The 27,586-nt window shown below is 48.6% G+C and overlaps 1 protein-coding gene across 2 annotated transcripts in view; it reads right to left on the bottom strand.

The window, feature by feature from the left end:
- The window catches only part of B4GALNT3 (beta-1,4-N-acetyl-galactosaminyltransferase 3), a 64,717-nt gene extending 37,181 nt beyond the window's left edge, over nucleotides 1-27,536 (bottom strand). The window contains exons 1-2 of one of the 2 annotated variants that reach the window (XM_042050333.1): nucleotides 26,390-26,412; nucleotides 25,832-25,878 (exon numbers count right to left, since the gene is read on the bottom strand). In XM_042050333.1, the coding sequence (XP_041906267.1) occupies nucleotides 25,832-25,878; nucleotides 26,390-26,409 (67 nt within the window). In that variant the 5' untranslated portion in view covers nucleotides 26,410-26,412. Of the gene's footprint in view, nucleotides 1-25,831; nucleotides 25,879-26,389; nucleotides 26,413-27,394 lie in introns of those variants that run through there. The other variant, XM_042050332.1, reaches the window with a different exon arrangement.
- Between the last annotated feature and the right edge of the window lie 50 nt (nucleotides 27,537-27,586).

Below are 27,586 nucleotides of genomic sequence, written 5' to 3'. Positions count from 1 at the left end.
CCAATCTGCCTCTTGTGTAATTCAGTACAGGAAACTCACACAGTAATTCCTGTACAGGCTCCAGAATAAATATCCACTGAAAATGCCGTCTGACATCGGTTATTTACATGCTGACCTGAGATTTCATCCTTCTTAGTCTCTTTACTAAGTTTTACTGACCTTTTTCCACAGGCTCCTGGTGTGATTCCTACCAAGCTCCCCTGACTCTGTTCAGTTTCAGTCCTTTTCCATAATGGTAACAGTGCACTGCCTTACACAACCTAACCACATATATCAAAATACCCATTTCTAGCATGTTCTGCCAAAACTGAAGGCAAGTGAAAGCAGCTGTCCTCTCAACTGCATTTTGCCAAAAGTTGTTTATTGTCTGTCCTTCATGTGCCTCTGACCCCAATCACTCACAAAGCGCCAGGTTCTACGTTGCTAGGAGAGCATCAGACCTCAGGTCTGGGGCTCTGAAACATTACAGTGCAGTTTATGTGCTACACACTTCTATAGGAAAAGTTCCCAGAGCAATGTCTCCTGGGATGGAGATGAGGGCTGTGTGTGTTTATGACTTCCTGGGCTCCAAAAATAGCCCAGGGCAGTTCATTCTTCAATACCCTTTTAATCTATTTTTAATGCATGCTAATACCAAAGCACAGAATTGCTGAGGTTGGACAGCACCCCTGGAAATCGTCTGGTCTGAACCCCTGCTCACAGCAGCATCACTGTCACCTAAAGCAGCTTGCACCAGAATCCCAAAGTCCTTTCCTGCAAAGCTCCCTAAGACTGTCTCCCATGGGATTCTCTGGAGCAGGTCCCTAACATGGCAAAGTCTTCTCTCACAAAGTCCAGGGCTGTAACTGGCCTTGTTCCAAGTTAACTCCAGTCTGCTCACCACACAAGGCAAAAATAATCTGTGAAGTAGTTTTAAGACAGCCAGTCATCTAAATACACTGATAACTCTCAACCCCAAAAGTTTACAACTTCACTACTTTTGAAAAACGTGCCTGTAAGTACCTTGGAAGCAGAAGTCCCAAGGGAAAGTGCTGGGATTTGAGCCAAGCCACACATGTGCCTGTTTAGAGCCTAGCCTAAAACGGCAATACAATTAACTACTTCAGAGTTTGCAAAAATACTGCGAGGTTTCCTCTCTCACTCTGTGCTCTCCATCTACCCATTAGAGATGCACTTTCTTCACAGCAAGTTTAAAGTCTGTGATCAAAAATCTTTGTGATCCTGGAAAACGAGAATGGAGGGACAAAAGAGAAGAGATTGAATGCCAGAAGGAATGAGGTTTTGCAACCTAAGTTTATTATTCATATTCCTACTATATTAATGACATACGAATTCTCTTTTCATTCAAATAAAGCAACCACAGAATAATATCCAGGCTACCACATCAGCATTTCACAGGATTTATAAAACTTGGAGCAGAAAGCAAATCCTGTTTGCTGCAGGATGTTAGGGCTTTGTCTATTATATTTCATAACACACCTAAGTGCCACTGTTGGACACACGCTTCTGCTTGGAGAGTTAATGCCAAACTGATGCAATGGGATTTTCAGCAGTCTGTTGTCCAGGAGCTTATCCATCCAGAAAGTCCTGCTGTGATGGGATATGCTAACAGGTAAACTGGCAGCAAACCAAAATTGCTCACCTCCACCAGGTTCCTTTCTGTGCTGCCCTGGGTCCAGGCAAGAGTTAAGCCGAGAGGAAGAGCAGTGCATGAGGTGAAGACAGAAGGGCCCAGCGTGCTCTCCTAGCCCTCACTCTCTGAGCCAACATCAAGAGCGACACTCACTCAACAGATATTGCACACTGGGGTTTACCTGCTTTTCAGGATCTGAGCTGCCTGAGTGAGTTTTGTCACACCTTCTCACAACACTGACTGTAACGTGAGGAGTCCATTCAGCCCTGGTTCAGAGAGCACTGCGAAGATGGGGCTTTCACCCTCTCTGAAAAGCAGCTGTGTCGATGTGTGAAAATTCAGTAATCTTAACAGCAGCACTGATGAAGGACCAGGACAAAGCTTGTGAAGAGTAAACATGGAATGAGTAAATTCTGGCGTGTCCTGGGTGCCAGCATGCTCTCCTTGACTGTTTTTCAGTCAACATTTCATGGTGAGAGTAACAAACTTGATTCACAGAAGTACTGTGAGGCTCAATTATTTCACTTTCTAAAACACAAAATACCAGGATGGAGAGTCTGATTCACAGGGTCTGTGCACTCAGGCTCACACAGATTTGTTACAAAAATGCTACTGGTTCTATTGGAAAGATCAGGCCTCTGGGCACTCTGATCCTCATTAGAAATAAGAAAAAAACCTTGCTTTCTAGTTTAAAAAAAAATCTGAACTCTATCTCAGAAGCTGGCAAAATAAGCCTCACTGGGTTTAACTTCAAATGATGGTAACTGCATAATTCGGAAATGTCAGAGCAACATTTTTTATTCATCTTTGCATATGATCAAAAGCATGACTGTCACAAAACCAGAGACACACAGCATGTCCCAGAACTTTGGTGAAACCTGGTCCCTAAAGCATTCAGTTGCTGAGAGCAACCCTTGTGGAGGGATGTCCTTTATGAACATTTCTAACTATTTTGGGTCATCTCAAATAAAAGAAGAGTTTAATTAGCAACTTCATCCCTGCTACAGACTGCGAAGAGTTACAAAAAAACAGAGCATGCAGAATTTTCCAATAGACTCCACAGAAATTTTTAGGATGTTTTAAAATCTATCCCTATATCTAACTCCAAAAAGTCTTACAGGTCTTTTTCACAAAACCTGAGCTCACTTATGCTGGCAATGTAGTGGGCTCTCTGGATAGGCAAGCTCTCACCCAGCAGTAGTTCAAATGAGAGGAAATACACCTTGGGCATAAAAGTAGCTTAAAATATTTAGCAAACAGGAAATATCACAGAAGAGAAAAAAAACCCATTTTTTTTCCTACTAACTCTGCAATAACAAGATGACTGTCCAGTTTCTTCCATCCGTTCTCAGCTGGCCTCTCCACGCTTTTTATTTATTTTCTTTTCTCCCTCAAGGGCACTCCCTTGCCCTCTCAGACTCTTACAGCCTCTGTTTTGGGGGAGCACACAGACCTTCCTTTCTCCCAGCGGCCCTCCTGACACTCCTCCTTAAAGCTCTCTCATGTTTCCTGGTGAGCTCTGTCTCCTCTTTCATCAGCTGCCTGCAAGTCCTGCCCCAGTCTTACAGCACTGGAAAGAAACACAACTCAACAGCATTAATAAATGATAGCTGGTCCCTCCTCTCCCTTTCATCTCCTCTCCTCTGGCTGTAAGCAATCCCAAGGCGAGGAGCAGGCATCTGCACAGGCCAGGCTGTGGTGCTGCCTTGTCAAGCTCCAGGACTGACTCCAGGACAGGCTGTCATTTAAGCAGGTTGGTGATGGAGCCAAAACGTTCTCCCCAGCTGCCCCAGCCAACACCCCGAATGGAGAACACCTGGTGGCTCCAGCACCATTACATTTTACCTGGTGGCCACGGACTGCTCCCAAGAAATCAGCTGCCACTCCCTGGTCCTTCCCTGCTTGGTGCCCAAGGCTCTTCTCACAAAAGCCCATTAGATTTTGTGACTCATCCCTCACCCTGGGGTAAATCTAAGAAAACAAGCAATTATGAGGAGAGAAAAGAGAAACTGTCATATGAAAAAAATTTATAAGCTATTCCTTCCACCCAGGACTTCCCCATCTGAGACATGAGAAAAGCACCAATTAAACCATTACAGCAGGCTCACAGAGCTCCAGCAGGGGCTGGGTGTGATGGACACCAAATGGCCCTGCTGACTCCTGACCTGCTACAAGGGCCTGGGAGAACCCTTAGTGCTCATGTCCTTACAGTGTAGGATCACATCTCTCACAGCAAAGCAAGTCCTTTCCCCTCCCCAGCCTGACAAGACATAGCTCTGAACTCTAACAGATTGATGGGAGCAGGATTTGGGGAGGCTGTGGTACCTGTGAACCTGAGAAAGAAGAATAAATCTCTAGTGAAATCCTGACTCTTCAATACCACAAGCAAAGCAGGAGCCACAGGGGAGCACAGAGGAGCAACACGATGTGCAGACTAAGTGGGACCCATGAGATGCCAAAATGCAATTACAGTCAAAGAGGTGATACAGGAGAGCATCTCAGTATCCTGTATTTTGTCTCTTTTTAGTAGCTTGTTCCAGTTTGCTCAGCTTTCATATCAAAAGGATGTTTTCTAACCAGTGGTGCTGCAAACCGCATGCTGGAAAACCAAGCCAGGTTATTTTTTGCTCTTTAAAAACAAAAACATCGCCCACCAGGGATTTTGCCCAATGGTCCAAACTGCCCAGCTGCTCATTTGTGTGCACAGCTGTATACAGTTTGTACAGAGCTGTGCAGCTATGGGAGTGGAAGGAACAGAGCAAAACCAAGCTGCCACAACCAACAACATTAAAAAGACTCTTTTTACCACTCATTTTCCCAGTAATTAAAGTAGCTTTCTTCCAGTTTTCTGAGTGATTGAACCACCCTGGAAGAATCAACCCCAACATATTTTCAAACCATGTTTTGGTTTACTCAGAGAGGGCCAACTTTTAATTCACTTCTTACAAGCATTCACAACAGGCCTGGATTATCTAAAGGCTAACCTTACCCAGATCAGGAGGAAAACAGAAAAAAAAAAGCAGTGCCCATACGACTGCTAAACAACATCAAATACATGCCAGGAGATTTTTATCTGCTCCTGGGAGTTCCACAAGCAAACAAACAAAGGGAAATAAATATGGTAGGTTATCTACTGCAATTTCTTCACTCAACTCTAAGACCTTCTGCCAGAGATGCAGTTCCTGTGCATGGAACAGAAACCACAGAGCCCCGCCTAGGGCTACTCAGCAGGCAGATGTGGTCCAAACTTACTGAATGCTGCTGGTTTCAATTAGGGACCAGAGCTGGTGCTTTAACTCCATCTTACAAGAAAGGGTCTCTCTGAAAGTCACAGCATATGCACAGTACCTCACTGTGCAGGAAAGAAAAGCCTTACGTAGGAATTTAGTAATTAGCAGATCAGGCCATTGGTTCATCCCATCAGATAATCCACCTTTGACCAGCAGCCAACATCTGGTGTTTAAAAGGCAGAAGAAAACAACCTTCAAAAGTACCTTTAGCTGTATTACTTTAAAAAAAAAAAAAAAAAGTCCTCATGACCTACAGAAACAGTCAGCTTATGCCCTGCAGCACAAATTGTGATTACTCTTCTCTTACCATGCATAATTGCAAGTGTTACTATTAGTCATAAAATTATCCAACGCTTAAAAAAAACTCCAGCCACAGCACTTGCATCACTGGCTCCTGCAGCACCGGATTAACCATGCTGAAAGCACCCAGCACACACACAGTAGACTTATTTTACAAACAGTGCTTTTCAGGTTCATGGTGTAACTCTCATTAAGTGGTATGGTGCTGAAGCAAATCAAGAGACTGATGTCATCTCTAAAGCCACTTTGAATTCTGCTGTAGGACCGCCTTTAAGTTGTCTCTCTTCACAGGAGAAAATAAAAAAAGGACATAGGTATCTTATACAAGTAAATCATGTCACAAGAAAAGCTCTTCTGCCTCAGCCACCTTTGCTATTCCTTCCATTTGGTCCTTCTGAGACCTCATGGTATCCCTGAGCACTGAAGCACTCAGAGCTAGCTGCTCTGCTCCGGACAGAGATCTGTCTGGGTTCAAGGGAATGTCAGAGCTCAGTCATGCTGTTTATGCTCTCTTCCATTTTTAAAACAAAGCTGCTCTGGACCATATTGGCTGCAGCCCAGTGGGAGCCCTACCACTGGCTTCTGTGGGCTTAGATCCAGCCCCTGGCCTCACTCTATTTATGTTTTGATGAGCTGCAGCAAGCAAGGCAGACAGCTTTGTTGCACAGCCAATTTTTTACCATACAGACTAGTGAGTGACTCCTGGGTCGCTTCTCCTGAGCAGCCCGTGTGATGATTTTTGATAGAGGTTTCCTTGTATTTTTCAGTTTCGGGTGCAAGGTGTCTGGTTTCACTGCGGCCTTTTCAAACAACTCCAGTAACTCAGAGGGATCCAGTTATGCAGATGAAGGATGTATTGGTTTGACCATCTCAAATCTCACACAGCCTACTTTAATTAGCTCCTTAAGGCCTGGCTTTGAGCTCAGAAATACTGTGATAAATCTGGAGTAACTGCCCTGAGCAGCAGAGTTTTGAGAACAGTGTTTGGAACCTGAAGTTCTGACCTTCTTTTACACTCCTGCAAGGGCTGACCAGTAAATGGCTGTGAGAGCAGCTCATGCAAAACCAGACTTCCAGGGCCCACCTTTCAAACCCAGGTGCCCCTAAGCCATCAAGTTTGACCATGTCAAGCGGGGTACTTCCTGCAGTTAGGACCCTGTCGTGGCATCCTCTGCTCCCCTCCCATAGGAATTCTTTGAGGTGAGACTGGCTTGCCTAAAGCAAATCCCTGGGGAAAGCCAGGTGTTTCATCCCAGATTGACAGCAATGCAAAGGACAGGAGGGTAGAGGGTGTCCTACTGTGGAGCAGGTGAAGCTGGGTGCAGCCAAAGGGTGTTAATCCTGCTGGGTTCAGTTCAGTGCTAGCAAGTGCATAAGGATCTCTGTGGAGGTCCACCCTCTCAAACTGGAGCTGTGCTTGGCCCACAGTCTCACAGGACTCACAAGCAGCTCCTTGCATCTTCCTGTCCTTTCAGCACACAACGCTGCCAGTGCCACTGCTGCATGGACACCTTCGTGCCACTCCAGTGCTGTCTGCACACATCAGCATGTGATGCTACCATGGTAGCTCATCCACAGGGCATGGTGCTGTCCCACTGCCTCTGACTGTCCCCACCCAGCTGCCCCAGGCCTAGGCCTTTCCATTACCCACTAGTCCTGACCACTGAAGCTGTTTCCTCAGATGCTTATCTGTAACCCAATCCTAGCTCATGCTCTGGCTATTTCCCACCGATCCCCAGCCTCTCCGTCTCTTGGTCCCTTTGCAACCCTTCCACGGCTACTCACTCCATGTAACCAGCACTGAAATTCCCCTACCTGGCCTGCATGGTAGACAGGCATGGTCTTCTCCTCGTTTGATGGACTGTGCTAACAGCTGCCACTCAGTCCAGCTGCAGCTCTTTCTCACACTGGAGTTTAGCCAAATCCTCCTTGTTTAGCCAGTTTCTTCCTCCACCATTGCCAGATCCCCAGGCAAAGTGCACAGAACTGGTAGCTGAGTCCCTGCAGACCTTCACCCAGCAGTGCTGTGGCACAGGTAATGCTGTGCTCCAGCAAGGTGTGTGCTGGGGTACCACAGTTACTGTTGCTTACTGCCACCAGCAGCCCACAGCTGCACAAGGAGGTTTCTAGAAGTTGCCAAGAAGCCCAAATGACCTGACAGAGCCAGCATCTGCCCTTGGATTAAACAGATGGATAAAGAAACCTGTGTGCACATGGTCTGGAGAAAGTGTCCTAAATCGTGGCACCGTCCACGGGACTGTTACTTGTGACAGTTGTACTCAACTCCACATGCAGCTGGTCCCAGAGACCAGCAGCAACCCATACTGAGCAAGAACGGTGGCTAGGGTCTGGATTCCTCCTCTAATTTCGCTGTTTCCACCCACCCTCAGCCAGTATCACCCACTTCATACCCAGTTCCCTTGGCCATGACCAGTCAGCCTCCTCTCTGCAACATCTCCAGCACCACAATGAAACGCAGAGGGGCTTTGACATCATGCATTTTCATATACTCACAAGTACCCCTCCTTCTTTTTATCCTCAATATCCTGAATTTCTCAGGTGACACAGAGAAGGTCCATGAGCGAGAGCTTGGAGAAGGCAGAAGGGCTCCCTGTGACACCCTGCTTTTGGGAGCCAGTACAGTCCTCCCTGGCAAGCAGAGAGGCAGTGACTGACACCAGCTCCCGGCACAGACCCTCCCATCAAAGCCTTCCCGCAGGACAGCTACAGAGGCACTCACTGATGGGCTCTGCCAGGACAGGAGATCTGGCAAACGCCACAGGGCACCTGGGTTGCCAAGGAGACCCTCTGCACAAGTTCCCTTCAGATGTGGACAAAGCAGACCTGGCCTTCTCAGTGCATCAACAGAACAAAATTCAGTTGTGACATTTTATTTCAAAAAATGTGGAGAATTTGTTACAGGGTTGAAATCTCAAGATCCCTACAGACTGCCTTGGTGTTGTTTATGTGCTGCTGTGCCCTGTTAACCTCGAAGTGACCAGACAAATACTAACATCTGTTACCTTGGCTAATGGAAGCGCAAACAAGACTCCCAAATTAAGAATAATTTCTTGGAAGTTTAAACTTTCTCAGCAACATTATTCTTTTTGCCTTAACGAGCTACAAGTGACAACTCTTTAAGATCTCTGCCTCCGGAGATCACAGAATCACAGAATATGCTGTGTTGAAAGGGACCTGCAAGGCTCATTGAGTCCAGCTCCTGGCCCTGCACAGCACCACCCTCAAGAGTCACACCATGTGTCCGAGACTGTTGTCCAAATGCTTGAGCTCTGTCAGGCTTGGTGCTGTGACCACCCTCTGGGTGAAGAACCTTTTCTTACATCCAAACTAAACCTCCCTTGAGAAAACTTCAGGTCACTTCCTAGGGTCCTGTCACTGGTCGCCACAGAGAAGAGATCAGTGTCTGCCCCTCATGAGTAAATTGTAGACTGCAATGAGGTCTCCCCTCAGCCTCCTCCAGGCTGAACAGAACAAGTGCCCTCAGCCGCTCCTCACATTGTTTCCCCTCGAGGCCCTTCACCATCTTCGTGGCCTCCTTTGGACACTCTCTAATTGCTGAATGTCTTTTTTTAAATTGTGGCACCCCAACTGCCCCCAGCACTCGAGGTGAGGCTGCCCCAGTGCAGAGCAGAGCGGGACAATCCCCTCCCTTGCCCATCTGATGCTGTGCCTGGTGCTCCCCAGGACACAGTTGGCCCTCCTGGCTGCCAGGGCACTGCTCACTCACGTCCAGCTTTCCATCGACCAGGACCCCCAGGTCTCTTTCCGTGGCACTGCTTTCCAGCATCTCGATGTCTGTACATCCAGGGTTACCCATAGCAGGAGCAGAATCTGTCACTTTCCCTTGTTGCACTTCATATGGTTGGTGATTGCCCAGCCCTCTAATTTGTTGAGGTCTCTCTGCGGGACCTTCTTGCCTTCGAGGGAGTCAGCAGCTCCTCCCAATTTTGGATGGTCTGCAAACTTACTTAGTATCCCTTCTAGTCCTGTGTCCAAGTCATTTGGACTCTCATCTGCTCTCCTCATGTCCAGAGCTGAGGTTTTGCTGCAACTTTTTCTCCTGTCAACAGAGATTTTAAACTTGATTGCTTCGTGGTCGCTGTGGCCGAGATGGCCACCAATCTCCACTTCAGCAACAAGACCCTCTCTGTAGACAAGCAGCAGATCAAGGAGGGCATCCTTCTGAGTCCTCTCCCTCAGGACCTGTTCCATAAAGTTGTCATCCAGGTTTTTCAGGAATCTTCTGGTTGCACCCAGGTTGTACCACCTGTGTGATGCTCCCAGTTAATTTCTGGCAAATTCCCCAGAAGGAAAAGGGCAGTTGACTTGGAAGTGTTCCCTTAACTCCTCAAAGAATAATTTGTCAGTGTTGTCAGTTGGCTGGGAGGTCTATAGCAGACTCCCACAATGACATTTGCATGATTTGTTTGCTCCTTGATTCTCACCCAGAGGCTCTCAGCTGTGCCATTGCCAACTGTGAGCTCTGTACATTCTAACCCTTGTATTTCATACAGTGCCACCTCTCCAGGTGAGGAGATGGTATGGGATAGTGGGCAGAATTTGAAATGTAAATGCATGGTTGCAACCCTAGAAAGGAAACTTGCAATGGCCATGTCATGTCTTATTTATTCCAGGATCTGACCTCTCGCATGCATCAACGTTGTTCTCCACTTCAAAGGATGCCAGAAGGTAAAAAGACTGTAACATACTGCAAGCTGTGCAGTCCCAGGGGTTTGGCAGGAAACAGCAAGGCTCTCACGGCCATGAAAACGTTCAGGGGAACACTATGAAACAGCAGTAAGTAGGTGAGCTCAGCAACAAGCAGGTACTTGCACGCAGGGGTGGACAGGTATGTGTGAAGAGGAGTGAACGTGTGGGGAGCACATCCACACGCCCAGAGAGCACAGGGAGGAACATGAAGCTGGGAGATGAGGTGGGTGGACAGCCTCAGAGATGAAGGGACGGCGCCTTTTGGCAGGAGGAGAGATGTTTTGCAGGGAGGAGCAGAGCAATGTGGGGCTTTGGGTGTGGAAGGAGGGAGGAGGGGAAAACTGGTGCAACAACATAAAGGAATGAACACGTGCTGCAATCACCGACGCACAGGCTGGGGTTATCCAGGTGCTTCCCCTGGGCAGGGTGCTGGTACAGGAGTTGCAGCACACACCTGTGATGCACCTACAAAGCTACAGTGGTTCCTTGGGACAGTTTTTGTGGAGACAGCAGCACGTAATAGACACGTACTGCTTCCTGAAGTCTCACCTGTGGTGCTTTCACTGCACGAGTGCCACACACAGACAGGATCCCCGGCTACCACCATGCACGTGGGAAGGCAACAAGAGAAACCCTGTGTCAACAAGGGACCAACACTGGAGAGAAAGTGCCTGAAACCACTTGCTCTTCTGGTGGACAACAAATGCAGAAGACAGCCTGTATCACTCACGATGCTTTAAGACTGATCCAAGACTGATCTCGTGAATCCCAGGCTGTATCTTAACATTAACTGTAATGTTAAAACATCAGGGTAGAGTGGGATGAAGCCTCCCACACCCTGGCTCCACCCTGGTTCCACAAAGGAAACCACTGCAGCCTGCAAGGCTTTTATGCAGAACAGTAATGCTGGCATTGAAGATGCGCCTGTGGTCTGTGAAACAATTCAGCAAGCATTGTCAGCGTGCTGTTTAAGAGCAGCAGCACACTGCTTAGCTGCCAAAACCCTCACCTCACCCCCACTTCACACGGTGCCTCCTCTGGCTCAGAGTGGGGAGGGAAGAGCTGTGACTGGGTGTTCATTACAGATCAGCTCCACACAGGCCACCTTGGGTCAGCAAAGTGCATGTAAAACTGCCCTGGCAGTGGAGCTCAGCATCAAATTCCCTGGCCACCTGAAACAACACACAGTGAAGTACAGGTGCTGCAATTCTTCTATGGGAAATAATAGTTCTTAACCTGGAACAGACAGGTTTGATTAGATGTGCTCAGCAAACAGAAGGAACACAGGTGCCTTTGGAGCACAGGACACTTAAAAGATGCTATCATGAGGCTACTTGGCACACAATACAAAATTAGGTCAGACCTTTCTGTTCCTGAGAGATTCAATTGCTAGTTCCTGAGGTTCTGGACTCTGGGCTGATTTGGTAGTGCTCAGAGCACACAGAGTCCCTCTACATGCGGAAAATGCCTTTAGAACTTGAGATACACACACCTGCAGGAATAAAATTACAGTTATTTCTTTACAAAGCTACAGATCCAGACACATCTACTTTAAATAGTAATAGTAATTTTTAAAATCTGGATTGTTTACAAAGAAATGCAAAGAAATGCACACAGGTAACCATATGGTTTCATTTAAGCCATATAGTGAAATGACAAATCCCAAGCACCCTCAACAGACACAGCTGGTAAAACCTGAAGGCATTAAAGAAAAATGATAACTTATGTGCCTCCAACTGCACAAATGGATCTGCCACATGCATGAGAAAAATCACTAAAGCCTCATGCCTCTGCCTTGTCCTGCCAAGGTGGCCAGGGCTGGATGAGGGTTGTTCTGAGCATTTGCCACAAGCACAGTGATGGCTCAAAAGCTTTACTCCCCACTAGCACCACCTTCTCTCATTCTCTTTTTTTTTTTTTTTTAAACTTGCATATGCTTGCTCCGGGAGACTCCCCCCACCAAGCACTGCCTGATTCGAGAACCAGCCCAGTATCAAACTCCTGAGCTGCCCTCCTTCAGGGGCTTCTAGCCTCAGCCAAGCAAGTATGAAGTTCCACTCTCCCAAAAAAGCTTTCCAGTGACTAAAGCCTTAAGCTGCCTTTTCATCATTTCACTCAGCAATTAGAAAAATACACCCAGATCTAACACCAGGGGATACAGGGGTCCTGCTCAGCCTGCCAATGAAACACCCTGAGGAAAGAGTGGCAGGTCACCCACTTGAACCACTTCAGTTTCAGGGTCTGAGACAAGAATTGTAAACAGTCTTGAGACTTGCTGAGCCCAAGAAAGGCATCTCTGTGAATTTTAGCAGCTTAACTTTGAGCAGAGATCTCTGCAGACCTTGTAAATGCCCAGCTCTACAGTGGGGAGGCAGCAAAATATTGCAATGGTGGATTTCAAACAAACGGGGTGCAGAGCTAAATATGGCACAGGGACATAGGGGCACCCTCCAAGTCACACCCCAGTCCCCCTTCGTTTGCCAAAGTGCTGGCAAGGCGCACTGTTCCAGCTCCAGGGAAGCACCAGTCCCTTCCCAATGCCTTCTCCAGGGCAGAGGGGCAGTCTCCACACTGCACATTGCCTAAAGCACTTAATGTCACGTAGCATCTGCCCAGCAACTCTGCAGGGCCCTGGGCAGGGATGCTCACAGCCTGACTGGCACCAACAGAAGAAACCAGAGCAGAGAGAAAACAGGCTCCTCCTGGATAGCCTCAGACAGCAAAGGCAGGCCATTTCAAGTGGCTGGCTGGTTAGAAATTTGTACTTTTGCCAGCAGTCAACATCAGAACAGAGTTCAGCAAGGGGAAGAGAACACAGAAGAATCACTTTCCCCACTTCTCAGTAAATGATGATCACTAAGGGCAAGGAGGTCCCTCTCACTGTTACCAGCGAGTACAGGAAAAACCCACTTTTCCATCACAGAACAGGGCTCATCCAGGAAAAAACAAGTCCATCCTCACAGGCTTGTGAGCTGAAGTGACACAAATGCCTTAAGGCCCCGGCCCCAGGAGTGCCACTGCCCCACAGGATCGCCCCATCCCCAGCCCTCCTGCACTCCCACTGCCAGCACACAGAGCCAGGAGCTGCCAGCAGTGTGGGGTGCCAGCATCAGGAAGAAATCCTGTAGTAGGACTTGCCAGATTTGTGTGAGGGCCACCTTCTTCCCCGGCCTTCCCCAGTGGTGAAAGAAAGAGGTGCTTTCTTCACCTTGCTGGGTTCCAGGCAAATAAATCCTTTCCAGCAAAAACAGTAGCCCCGAGCAGGTCCCCTTGCAGCTGCAGGAGGCATATTTTCCCATGTATTTTATACTTTGCCTTTTTTCACCCATCCTAAAAATACCTTGATGTCCTTCACACAGACAGTCCTCATTCCACCTCCGGCAGGGAAAGGAAAGGGAAGCCAGAGACCTACTTGACAGTTTTGTTTCCTTTACTTCACCAGAATGAAACCACAGAGGAGGGAGGCACCTGTGCCTAGAGCTGAGACAGGAGCCAGGGTGGACCCTGCCCGTACCACATCCCCTCCAGTTCCTGGGGCTCTCTCTCTCTCTCTTCTCCGTCCTTCTGATGCAATGGAGACTGGCAGGGGGCTGGCACACATAGTCTGTACACACCTCCAGGTACAGAGAGGCCACTTTGCAAGTTGCTGGTCAAGTGCGTAAGACACAGCTAGGGCAGCTATCCCAGCTGCTCCCATTTCTCTGCTATTTGCAGGAAAAGGGGAATTTCATGTCCCTTTCAGCAAGAACAGTCATCAGACAGACTATGAATGTGCCTTCCTCTTTTTTTCTCTTCTTCCTGGAGTTGGCCCAGCTTTCCCCAGAAGTAGAGCCTGCCAACCACTGCAGATAGAACACAAATCCCAATGTAAAGCTTGTTTGTATTTACTCTGACCTTTATTAGGCTGTCAAGAGGTGCTCATTTTGCTCCACCATGCTCATGGTGTCCCTCAGACTGCCTCCTCCACAGCTGATAAGACCAATAATGTGCAAACCCCTCGGTAATTTCCCTGCAGTGGTCACACTTTGCCATTGTGCTGCCCTTGTACGCACCACAGACAGCTCTATCCAAAGGCCCCAGAAAAAAGGAATAGGGTTAAAAGCCATCACCTCAGCTGCACCCTTCCACCCATTTCTTGCCCCAGGCTGTGCAGTTCAGGCAAGTGCAACGAATGGGAAAGGTCAGAGGTGAGATCCGTATTCTGGGGGCCCAGACAAGCTCCTGCCCCTGCATTACACAACAGCAGAGCTGGCTCACAAAAGGCAGGGTGGTAGCAATGCCTGGGGAAGCCAAACCAGCAGGGCTGTTGCAGCAGGGCAGGCTGGGTCCAGCAGAAGAATGAAACAACAGGCTTCCCCCTTGCACTGAACGCATCTGGAACCCAGTGAATGCTTTTCCATTCATGGACATTAAGTATTTCAAAAGAATAAATAACAATTGTCACTGACACCTTTGACAGCCTAAATGAGGCACGAGAGGTTGAAGCAGCTTGTTCTGAAGCCTTGGCTGTTCAGCAGCAGAGACAAGGCTGGCGTACGTCCCCAAATTTGTGCCGTAACCACCAGGCCACGGCCCCTTCTGGAGGCCACCCTGTAATAGAGAGCAAACAAGCTCTCATTTAGGGCGGCTGCTGGGGACACTGAAATCTTTAGCAGTTTGTTCTGGCAGGGTGGCAGTGGCAAACAGACACTAATTTTCTTAGGGCAGCCAAACCCCACATCTACCCAGAAAACCTTTCCATAAGCGAGGAGACGCCTGCAGTTCTGAAGATGTCCAGGAGCAAGAGCTGGCCTTGCCAGCTGTTTATATGATATTCAAAAGGAGAACTAGAAGGAAACAGAGTTCTGAGAATCAGGATTTCCCACCATGTCCCAAGCCTGTCCTGGCAATGCCCTGTTCTCCCAGCTGCTTCAGCATCCTCTCGAGCATCCCAGGGCAAGACATCCCCACCCCTGGCAGGGAACCCTCCCAGAAGGCAGCAGGCACACAGGGTGCTCTGCATGGAGAGATTTAAGAGTGTTTTCCTCTCTATCCCGCCAGGCTCAGCTGGGTCAGACACAGCACTTGGCAAGAGAAGAGCTCCCTGCTAATTTTAGCCTCCGGCTCTCCACCCAGGCAGCAGCAGCAGCTCAGCCGCTGTGCAAAGCTGGGCAGCACCGAGGCGAGGGCTGCGGCCCGACCGCACACTGCCAGCTGAAGATACCAGAGTGGCGGGCAGGGGCTGCCACGCTCATGGGGGCAAATCCCTCCCCACGGCTGAGGGACGGAGCAAGGACAAACTGCAGCTCCCGGGGGGATCTGCTCCCGGACCCAGGCAGCGCTCTCAGGACTCCTGCCCAGAGGAATAAGCGAGGCTCTAAACCTGCAGTAGGATCCCATGAGTTTGAATCGGTTTTGGACAGCTCTGGAGCTGGTGCGCCTTGGACTCCAGCGTGCCATGCTGAGCAAGCATCACTTTGCAAACACTGCTCACAGGAGAGCCTGCTCCGGCTCTTTCCCATCGTGGTCCCTTCTCCAGCGTGCTGCCTGCTACAGAACTGCGGCCCAGGGATGGGATGCCTGCCCCGCTGCGCCTGCAACCTGCCGTCCCTGCTGTGGGAGTCGGTGCCTGGGGTGGGGGCTCAGCAGGGCAAATTTTCCCCTGTGTCTGAAGGCAAACTTGCACTGGTTCCAGCAAACAATGCCTATCCCTCTGTGTAAGAGGAAAGCCCCCAAAAAGCATGGAAAGGCAGAAAGGGAGCCCTGAGGATTATGAAAGGAGCAGAAGTAGCATGAACATCAGCAAATTAGAGAGTTTCTGGATTAAATGCTACCCGACTATGAACCATAGGACTACGTGCAAACCAAGCATCTTTTATTCAGTTTTCACTGTACCTAGAGAAAAGGGACTTTACATGCTTTGTAAATAAAGAGGGATTCATTAAAAATTCCTGACTACACTAGCAAATCCTTTTTCTACACAAAAAAACTGGCAAAGTGCTGAGCGTTTGTTTGACACCCGGACAAAACAGGTAACCACACTCGGCCAACCAAGAGCAGCATCTGCAGCACTGAGCACAGGGCCCTACACAGGGGAACCAGGTGTCTTGGCAGACACCAACCACAGTAAAAAGCCACCATGCTACTGATTTTCAAAGCACCAAACACCCTCATGACACCAAATACATTCTTAACCCTCCTGGTAGAGCTGCTTATGATCCCTACAAGCTTCTGTAACTTTTATCCCCGCACTTTCCTCCACCTCTTTTAAACATAAGGCAGTGGTTTATTCTGTGCCCCCTTCTTTCTACATCTCTCTTTTTGATCTCTGTTGATTCCAACCTCTCTGCTCCACTGAAATCCCAAGTATTTGTTTCTAATCTAGCCTTCAGCTCCTTCCACGAAAATTTTTTAGTGGCCATTGGCATTTTCTGATCACTCTGCTCTGACACTCGTCTCATCACGTCCCATTTTTGGCCACTACTTACTTTTGTTAAATAATTTCTGTCATCTGTATTTCCAAATGCATCCTCTTCTGCTGGTTTTACCTTCTACTTTTCTTTCTTCCTCTACATCTGCATGAGCTGCAAAACTTTCTAAAATGCTTCTTTCCCTCCTTGAACTGCCTATGTTGGGTATCTTATAACACAGAGTTATAAGAAAAAGGTGAAAACAAAATTTACAAAGAATAATAATGAAAAATAGGAGAAAACTCCCAACTAGTCATGCTCTTTGGGAAGCATGGAGTTTTGGGAAAAAGCACTCAAAAAAGAGTACTGGAAGACCCAGAGTTAATTGGCAAAGCAATTACAATTTGCAAAGCAGAGGAAATCGGCCACATGGCTGGAGCTGATGGAATGCAGACAGCGATCAGACAGTTCAGACAAACTGAAATAATACTAGCCAGACTGAGGCAGGGTACAGCAGGAGTTCAGAGAGGGAGTGCACCTTCCCCTGCCCCACCAGCACACACAAAGGACCCTCTTCCCCACCGCAGCAAGAGGTGCGAGTCAGCGAGACGTGCCTGGAAACGCCTTGGAAGACCTGCCAGGAAGGGTGGCATGTTCGGAGGAATCACAAGTGCAGAGCTGTGTTAGCAACACCAGGACTTCTTCAGAGCAGCAGCAGGGATGAAGATGATGGCTCAGAGAAAGGGGAAAGGAACGTGAAAGCTGGAGGCATTTATTAGCTGCAGACTAGGTGCAGGTGAGCAGCACCACGCCAGCAACAGAGAAACTGCCAATGGATGAAAGGCACTGGCAGAAAAAGCAAATTAAATTCAGGCTCAGTGCTGGCAATCTTAGCTCCACTACTGGAGCAGGTGAGCAACGTGAGCAAATAAATACAGACCATGAGCTCCAGCCAGTAATTCCAGGGAAAAGGAAAACACCCACTATCAAGGTTGAATTCTGTCAAACCCTGGTCCCACAAAGCGCGTCCAATTCCCTGAAGAAAAAGTAACCAAAACAGCAAAGACAGAATTAGAATACATCTTTTCAAGGATAAATAAGCTCCCAACACAGCACAACACGGAGCAGTACAACTGTCCTTCAACCCATGTACCTTACAAAGCTCTTCCTGACTGAGGAAGCAGCTGAAAAAGAGCAGGATCAGGAATGGCCCTAGGAATTGGTGACAGACACAGAGCAGCCCAGGCACATGTGCAGAAAGAGGCGACGAAGCAAGCCCTGCCATGCTCCTCCTCCCACGAACTTGACTGCTTAGGCCCTGAATAATTAAACACCTGTATAAAGGGGGTTTTGCCCCTGCCTGAGAGGGGAGAGGAGAATGATGGTCCAAACTGTTATAAACATATAATATTGGCTTCTTGCAAAGTATAAAGGTAGATATTATATAATGTTAGAAATGCTTTTTTGCTGTGTGGATGTAGTTTTCTCTCTTTTTAGCAAGAATGTTAGCAAGTGTGAGCAAGTAAGAGAACCTCCAGGCGAGCAGAGGGTGAACCCCGAGGAGCTGCTGACCAACACTTTGTCCAGAGAACAAAAGGGCCCAAAGGCTGCTCTGCCCGGAGAACGGGCGGCCAGGAGAGTCCGGAGCCGCTATCACCGCTCTGGCCGGGGGGCAAAGAGGCCCAAAGCTGCAATCAGCCCTGACTGTCTGGAGAATTAAGAGATCCACCCTACCATCGACTCTCACCTAGCGGGCCCAACCCCAAGAATCAAAAGAAATAAAACCGCGAGGCAGAAGAATACGCATGCTCTAAAAAGGCGGAACCAAGGAGTGGCCGTGCAGAACAGCTCCAGGAAAAGTTTAAATATGAATAGAGAACAGACAGTAAAAATGGTATGAAAAGGACTCACCTCGAGCATCAGGTATGCTCTTGGCAGAGCACCAAGGCACCCAGCCGTTATCCCTTTGCTTTATGTGTCTCTTATTGTCTTTATATTAAACCCTTTAAATTCTCACAGGAGAGTGAACCTCGTTTTTCACAAAACCACTTCTGGGGCTTGAGGTGCTTGCAGCTGGTGCTCCAGCCAGCACACGGAGACAAACCAAGCACCAACTTGGCAACTTTTACACAAACCACCATTCAGGCTGTGTTTAGCACCGAAAATCTTTCTAGAACCCGTATGACTTTAGATCCTTTCAGATATTTACATTGCTACCACGTGGCTGATGACATCTCCCCTCTTCCTCTGTGTCCCTATTTGCTTTCCCACAAAAAAGCGGGCAACCACTTGCCTTGCTGCTGTGGGACACCTCTCTGCCCTAAACGTCCTTGGAAACAGAAGACTTTGAAGCTCAGGGAGTTGTGGGCCAGCAGCCATAGTCCCTGTATTTATGGGGCCCAGAACAGAAGGCAGTGAGGTGGCTCACAACATGAGGCACTGCATATGGCCAAGGATGGCTGTTCGGGAAGCTGGGACAACTGTGGCATGAAAGGTGGTCTAGCGTGGGAGAAGGAAGAGGCTGAGGGGGCTAAGGGCCCCTTTCCTGGGAATCACACCATTCTGCTGCCTCCTGGGCACAGAGGCTGCTCTCCACCTCCCCCCAGGTGCTTTAGGCTCCAGCCTCCTTCCCAGCCCACACCTGGGATTCCTGGATGAGATGGTCCCTACCATATTCTGGGTATTCTGGGGAGCGGGGAGGGGGAATGTGGTCCTTGGTGGCTCCCCATTGATCCAGTTCCCTGCAAGTTCTCAGCTCTTCACATTCAGTAGCGGTGCCCCCAGGCACCCTGAGGGAGGGGAAGGGGGATAGGGCCCAGCCTCCCTTGGGCCACTGTGCTGGCACAACAGAGGAGTCTGACACGGAGAGAGGTCCACAGGCCCTGTGTTTCCTTCCTCTTCAAGGTTCACCCTTGCTCTACTCTAGTTTTAAAAACAAACCTTCTCACTGCCTTTTTTTTTGTTGTTGTTATTCCCCTAAGAAGAAAAAGAAGCAACATATGATCTGGGGAACAACTTAAAATGCCTTTGTTCTCAACACCTTGGCTTGGATGTTATTTTGAATTTCCAAGTGGATGCAGCTAACTACTCTCCCCCTTGGTGTGAGAGTACAGACTATGGGGCATAATCACTGTTCACAGAATTTACCCTGATACAAGCACACACTGATGTTTTCAAGACACAGGAGAAGTCTCATTTTGCAATTGCTATTTACTTCTTATGTAAGGCAGACAATTATTACCAAGGTACACCTCTGGAAATTATAGTTCAGTCATGTTTGATGGGAAAACTTGGTTTTGGCAGATTGTTTGTTTTGCATTTTTGATGGAAAATAAACAAAACACTCCCAACTGGCCTGCTTACAACAAAGCATGGACTGTGGCAGCTAATGCAGAATGAGCTGCTGCTGCAGCAGGTAATGGAGGCTATTAGTATCGGGTGGTCTGGACAGGATATTCTCAGCCCATTATAAATTTTGTTCAGCAGCTCAGATGGGGTTAATAGCACCCAGACATGACTACTGCAATTTTACAGAAAATTGCATTACGGAATACAAATGAAACTAATTTAAGAAGGGAAGTATTTACGAGAAGGGCTGCAGATATCTCAGCTAGGCTCAAACGAGCGGCAGCGCTGAGGAAGCTGTCGGAGGTGCCAACTCCAAATATATGGGCCAAGCCCACGCTAATGACATGGAAATAAGTAAGTGGCCTCTTCAAGAAAGGTAGGAGCAGACTTACTTAGAATGGCAGGAAAAAGTACACATATCACAAATGCAGATTATCCTCACTCCAAGAGAGCTCTACTAGGCAATTTGCAGCCATCACAGGTGATAACATAGATCAAATATTTTTACTGGTAAATGGAATACGACAGCATGTGACAATGAACTACTGTTTAGTGAGCGTGGATTTACACATTTCAGTGAAACACAGGCTGCCACGTAAGGCTACTAGCTCCTAATGGTCACAATTCAGAGGGCATGAGGAAAAGAAAGTCAAAAAAGATAACACACACCTGCTATAGTCAAGTCTCTGATCTGTACTCAGTGTTTTTACATTACTGACTAGCATTGGCTGTCAATTTCCAAATGGCAAAAAAGAAAACAACCCAAGAATATTTGAACTGTCAAAAATTAACAAGGTCACTGAGATGGAAACGAGCGAGAAAGGAAAGCCCCATGGATGATGCAAAGGCCTAGGATATTCCATTTGTATCTCTGATGGAAAACAGCGACATGGAAAAGGACAAACAGCCCCACATGGGACAATTTTGCCATGTAAGGGTATAAGACCTGCAATGCAAAGTAATCGGTGACAGTTTAATCCCCTTGTTTTAGAAGTTGGGGAAAAAAACCACATTGACCTCTTTTCCCCTCAAAAAAACCCCAAAACAACTCAAATGGGAAATAGTCACAGGATGCTGAAATAACTAAGCCTTAGGAAATTACAAAATCAGAATTAGTGATGGGGCACTGATGCTTCAAGGGGACTCAAGTCCACCCAACAAGCTTTGTATTGTCTGAAATGATTCAAGATCTTAAAGACTGACTACTCAAATATTATTATTCCGTGTAGTTGACTTAAATTATTTATTATGGCAACACAAATTATTTTTCTGTGATGTCTTAGGAGAACTTAATGGCAGCATCATCCCAGACCATCTAAGCATCTCAAAGCATCAGGAACTCTCTCCAGATCAGGAACATCAAGGACTTTGCACTGTGGCATGGGAAAGTCTTCTCAGGAAAACAGAAATACAGAGCAGCTCTGGTCAAGGTCCCAGTGTACTTTGGCTTGGCTCATGACACACACAGACTGTGAATTTCCAACATCATGAAAAGGGTGAGTATCCGAGGACCAGATTCACAACTGTTTCCACCCAGAAACATGTGTCTTTCTGAAATCTCACACCACGTGTAAATAAGCCACCTTATTTCCTTTTCTGGAAAGTCCTTCTCAGCTATTACTGCAAGCCTAAAACCAGCAATGGAATTGGGAAGTGACTGTAAGAGGGAACATCAGTGCAGCGCAAGAACAAATAGGAAAGGGAAACTCAACAAAATATATAACCCCATAAATTCCTGAGGCCAGCACTGTAAGCGCTGGAGAAAGAACCCCATCATTACTCCATTCCCAACTGCCACAACCTACAAGGCAGTCTCTGTCCTCAGGAGAGCATCCTGCCTTTTCCCATCCTGCAGATGCCAGTAATTTCAAACTACCAGATGAAAGATGATGTCCATCTTCTCTCACATCTGCCTGAATTTCCAGGTGAGAGAAGGCAGAGCCTTTCTGTCACTGTAGCACACAGAAACACATCTCCAGAAGACAGAATCATTCCTCTCCAAGCCCGTGGTGTGGGGGAGATGCACAGGAGGGCACCCCTCTGAGATCCAAGTTATCCTAACCCCGTCCAACTCAAGACGGGAAGGTGTGTACATGAATACATGCTGTTTTGGCACACCACTACATAAATCTGTCAGTTAACACGAGTACGTGAAGAGATGACACAGGAGTCTGTAAATAAAGGTAATATGTAATCTTGGCGAATTATTTGGGGATCTGCTGAGGCCAGACAAACTGCAGGCCAAGTTCCACAGAAACAAACACCCAGCTGACTTCAAGTGGTGAAAAAGCACCAGGTTTGCAACCTACCTGCAGCACTGCCCCAGCAGCAGTGCAGGGGTTCACTGGCTCAGGACAAGCACGGCAGAGGCAGCCTGAGGCCTGGGCTTCCCCCCCGGTGTGCCAATGAACCTCACAAACCAAGCTACCAGGGGATGTAGTACATTAGATCCCCTCTAACCCTGGATTCTCCCCTGGAGCCTGTGAGAGCAGTCTGTGCTGTGAATACGGGGCTGGGGATGTTGGCTCCCTTCGCACACGCCAGTGTGGCAGGATGCCACAGCACTTCTGGTCACCCTCCAGGGACGCTGCACTGACCCCCTGGAAGTGCCCCTGTCCCACCTGCAGGGCCCATCCTTCACCCCACAGTGTGCTTTGGGAACGGTGCTGCCTGGCAGAGACCCCTGTGAGCAAAGGTCTCCCAAGTGTCCTTGCACGTACAGAAATGCCACACGCAAGCTTCGTGGCACAGACGCTCCCTTCAGTCAGGACGGGGTGCAGTGGGGGATGCCTGGGTTAACTCTTGCTCTGGCTTAGCAGCTTGCACAGAGAGGAAGCACAAACTCCAGACACCACTGGAGAGCCACCCGGCCCCGCTTCTCTCCACGAGCACTGCGTAATGCCGGGTGCAACGAGCCCTGCGGAGGAGCGATAGCGAGCGGGCCCGGGCAGGCAGCCCTGCGGCTGAGGGACGGCACGGGCCTGCACGGGCCTGCACGGGCGGCCCGCAGCGCGAGTGAACCTGCCGCTGTGGCTGTGCTCCTGAGGGGTCCCTGCGCCCAGGCGAGAGGAGGAAGCTGATACATGACATTAAATGCCCAACTTCACCCTTCTGGCAGACGCTCCTCTCACACAAACACACACACTGCCCACTCACATCAGTACTCGGGCAACCTGCACGTGCCTGAAGACCAGAGCTCAGCATGCTGCAGGCACGAGAAGCCAGTGTTCTGGGAAGCAAAGGGGTACTGAAGGTGTACATTAGGGGGGAGCTAATGTAGGGAGTAATGTAGACGTACATTAGGGGGGAGCCTTGCCATAAGGACCTCTCTATTTGCACATTTCCACGGTTTCTTCTGAACCTCTCCTATTTCCCACTTCAGAGAGTGGCAGTGCGCACTCCTCAGTTAGAAAAGCAGCAGTCTGAAAATCTAAGTGAGACACAAACCACAAACACAATCCAAGATAGGAAGATAACACACTCCCAGTGTTATTTACTCACAACAGTAAAATGTGGAGGAACAGGGGTAGGTTAAAGCAGTCAGGAAAGGCAAGTTAAGAAAGGGGCTTCCAACTTCTTGCTCCTACCAGCTGCACCTCCCACGATTCTACTCTAATCCTGAGCACCCTCCTTGTGCCTGGCTCAGTACAACATACACACCTGCAATAAAAGAAATCAGTGCAGATGATTTGTAGACTCCTGAAATACCATGGTCTTTGCAGCAGAAAAAACAGATTCTGCACCGCAATGGCTGGGAATGACCTCACCTCCAAGCTGCTTCAGGGATGGGGCTTTGTTTCTACTATGTTGACACAAGACTTTAGAGCGAAAGGGGATCGTTGCATATCCTGCCTGCAAACACAGCCCACTGATATCAGCCTTGCTGCCTCAGTCACTCCCTTCTGCACAGGTGGGCAAGATGAGGCACTGCTGGGCACAGAAGAGAAAAACAGAGGTAGCAGAAGGAGTTGTCACACCCACCACTTTTTCCATCCAAACAGCACTTCCAGCACATCTGGGAAGTAGCAGTATGTTGGGATGAGGGTTTTTCCCTGAGGAAATACCTCTCCCTGCCCTTGTCCCTTCCATCCCTGATGCTGAGCGAACTGCATTACAGCATTAAAGACACGATGCAGGACTTGCTCTCCAGGCCTCTGTGTTTTCTCCCTCCCCAACACCTCATTCACCCATGAAATAATAAAGTCTCCCCATCTCCAGCAGGAGCAAAGTGTGCTGTGTAGCAGCTCATAAAGATGAGAAAAACATTCCTAGTGGAGAGCCCACTCCAGAGAGGTTAGTGCCTGTCAGCAGCAGGAGTAAACAGACTGTCTCCAGCTCCTCGGGTTTCCTGGCAGGGAGGCAGTGTCCTGCCTGCTACGGCTTGTTCTGGATGACAACAGGCCACAATTCGTGTGAAGTGAGTGTGCCCATCTTCAGCTCACATCAGCCTGCTTGTTTCTCTTCACTCAGCTGTAAACATGTTTAAGATTCCTATAAACACCTACAGGGCAGCAAGCCAGCCAAACATGCTCAATTAAAAAAAAAAGAAAAAAAATAAAAAGGAAGAAAAAGGCAAACCCCACAACAACAGAAACACCCTCCTACCCACGAGCACATGGTCCTGCCAACAAGGCTCCCTAGGAAGAATATGTAGGAATACCACCCTAAGACACTCACATCGCAAGAAAATCAAAAAAGGGTGTTTTCCTTTACCTGCCCAACTACTCATTCCAGCATCACCTTCAAAGGAAAGCCATCACTCACAAGAGCCCACACTATCCTCTCTGCCTGTCCAGCCCATCCCGACCTCCCTGACAGCTAGAAATGGGCCCAAGTCAACTTTGGCACACAAAAATCCCAACCCATGGTGTATACCAGGCACGAGTTCTGCACCTCAGGCTGATCCCTCAGCCTTTGACTTTAACATTACAGCAAAGTGAACCTCATGCCAGAGACTCTCACAGCACATGGTGATGAAGCATCATGAGTGCCAATGGATACTGATGATTACAGGATATTCTCCTAGACTCTTTATTCACTTTATCCAAACTATTCTATATGCTTGACTTCATTGCACAGCAGAGCTGCACATATCTCAAGAGAGGACAGTCAGGGCCCCAATTTTTAAGCATCACTTACTCAAACACCCACCCCCTGGGCATCTGACATCTGCTCTCTCCACCACACACTGGTCTGGGGGGTAAGAGGAGGAGAGGAACATAAAGCTGGGAGGATCCACCATGCCTGAAGACTTGTTCTTAGGCACTGACTTGAGAGCAGGGATGGTGTGGGGGCATCGGAGGGGTTTGTGCTCCATCTCATGCATGGCTGAGAGGAAAAGAAGTCTTTTCTCTGAGTCCTTACAGCTTTGCAAGCGGAAGAATCACTTCTCTGGAAAGACAAAAACATACCTGGCTTTCCACACACAGGCTGTTCTACAGTGCCTTTTAGGGAGGCAAAGAGAAACTCCATTACAGACACAGGAGATGGAAACACTGATCTCCTGTAGATCTTCCAAACCCAGCAGCTTTTCATCTTTCTGGCCCCAATGGAGGAGCCTTTTAGCCTTTTGCCTAGAAAAGTTGCCCAAGAGAGAGCTTTTGTATTTTATCGTTAATAACTGGGGAGGCTGTTGCATCAGCTAAGTTGAGGTGGCAGCTCTTGGTTGGTCCCAGGTGTGACTTACAGTAGGGTTCCCAACCGGGACATGCAACAGAAAACAATGCAGAAACAAGGGGAAAAGTATTAATTGCTTGGAGAGCCACTCCCTCCTACATCAGCTTCCTGGGATCCTGGGAAGAGTCACCACATGGAGTCACAAACACAGCCGTCCCTGTCCCCAGAGAAGAAAATATTACTTAGTTTTAACAACCAAAAGAAAACAAATGCTATTTGTCTTCTGCTCAGATTTCTGATTTCTCTTAAAACAGGCTTTTAGAGGTAGTAGGGCAAGAGGAAGGGTGGGGAAGGTCACAGATTAACCTTCCTCCTGTTAGCAGGTTCCAGGATTCTGGCTACAAAGCCAAGAAAACATGACACCAAGTGCCCAGTGTGACCACAGCCCTCTGTGATGCTGAGCCGTGAGGAACTGCCTGCCAGAGGATTTCACCCTCCCACCCTTTCCAGCAGCATTTAAATACCTTCTGTTTGCAACGAACAGCAACGTCTCTGGTGGATTTGGGAGAACCTGGAATTTTATATAATTGAACTTTAATATAACGCAATTATTTTGCTCATGTTCTGTTTTGGTTGGTAGTAACTGTAGTAATCTCACTGTTTCCAGTTTCAGTCTTAAAACAGAATTACTTTTACAACAGAGATATAAAAATAACCCTGTCTTAAAGCAAAGAGGAAGAACTCAATTCATTAAGAAAGTTGTTTTTTCTTGCACATCTCTGCTGTCCCCACTCTCTCAGCCCACTTCTCCCACCCCTCCTTCTCCCTTTGCATTGCTGGCAGTGAAAGGACCACCAGCTGTACAACTCCAAACACCTGACTCAGCCCCTCTCTCCTCATAACCACTATTTTAAATACTTCTGAGGCGTTTTTCTCCCTTGCTTCTACACAAGCCTTCTGCCCACCTCTACAAATCCTCTCTAAGCATTTTTGGTGGGGTTTTGCCAAAGTGATGTACAGTAAAAGGCACGGTGAGATTGTGTTAAAGATGTAATGCAAAGTGGACTCGTAGAACAACTCACCTTCTCATTCCACCAGGCATAAAAAGAAGATTATTACTAGAGGATAGAAATCAGATCTGTTACACTGCTGGAACAATAAATATGTGTTTTTAGCAGTAATATCACGTATTATACAGAACAACTGTACAAGCTGAAGTCCCGTAATGGACTTTGTAGAAGTAGACATTCATAGTGCCCCTTGCACAGCCACAGTCCCAAGCTTTAAGACTGAAACCAAGCCTGACTCATGGGAGTGAAAATTAGGAGGTTTATAACACGTAATGAAAGGACCAATACGCTGGAAAATATCAATAGTTAAGCACTCACATGTAATTGAAAACATACTTTCAAATTAGATTAGTACCAAGTACTGATATTATTAAAAAGCAGCAGCAACATCACAGCCTTTTACAAAACCACGAGCCATTCAAAACCTTTCTGTAGCTCAAAAAAGAGAAGCGTAAAAAGCCACAGGACATTGATAGAATGTTCCTCTACTTCAGAAAGAAAAGCGCAGCTCAACGCATTTCGCCCGAGCCCTGCCGTGCTCCCGAAAGTTCGCACAAAGGGAGCCCGTTAGCAGGCGGGCGGTGCGCCTCTCCCGGGTATGCATTCCCTCCTGCTCTGCATGCACTTCTCCTCGCATCAAAGCCGCATTCAAAGCATCTCTGCTGCCTTCCAGGTTCGCACCAGGGCACCAAGAACGAGAGACATCTCAAAGCCGTGGCTCTGGGCTCTGCAGTTCCAGCACGGTCAGACTTGGGTGGGTCTCCCGACAGAGAGGGGGGTGAGACCCGTTAGACCAAAGGCAGGGAAGTGAACCCCCAGCGCCCGTCTCCTGCCGGGGGCCAAAGCCCCGCTCAGACCCCAGTGGCTGCGCTCACCCCGCGTCCCCCCGCCGGCCTGGAACGGGGGCAGCGCACGGGCTCCCGGGGATCGCGGGGCTCCCGGGGATCGCGGGGCTGCCGGGCTGCGAAGGACGGGACCCCCCCGCTCCCCTCCCTCCCCGCGCCCGGGGTCACTCACTGCGCTCCGGGGTGGCCCCGCCGCCGGCCGCCGCCACCAGCTCCAGGTAGGCGGCCCAGAGCCCCAGGGCCAGCGCGCCCAGGGCCAGCAGCAGCCGCAGTTGCCTCCGGCGCCGCAGCCGCGCCAGCAGCCGGCCCCGCATGGCGCCGCTCAGGGCGCCGGGCCCCCGCCGCCCCGGGACATGCTCCCGCC

The sequence above is a fragment of the Corvus kubaryi genome, unplaced genomic scaffold, assembly GCF_017639235.1.
Source record: "Corvus kubaryi isolate FWS band 111438036 unplaced genomic scaffold, C.kubaryi_AGA036_p1.0 72, whole genome shotgun sequence".
Lineage (NCBI taxonomy): Eukaryota > Metazoa > Chordata > Aves > Passeriformes > Corvidae > Corvus > Corvus kubaryi.
Note: the sequence above shows the minus strand (reverse complement) of the source record. Positions and strands in the feature narration are given on the sequence as shown.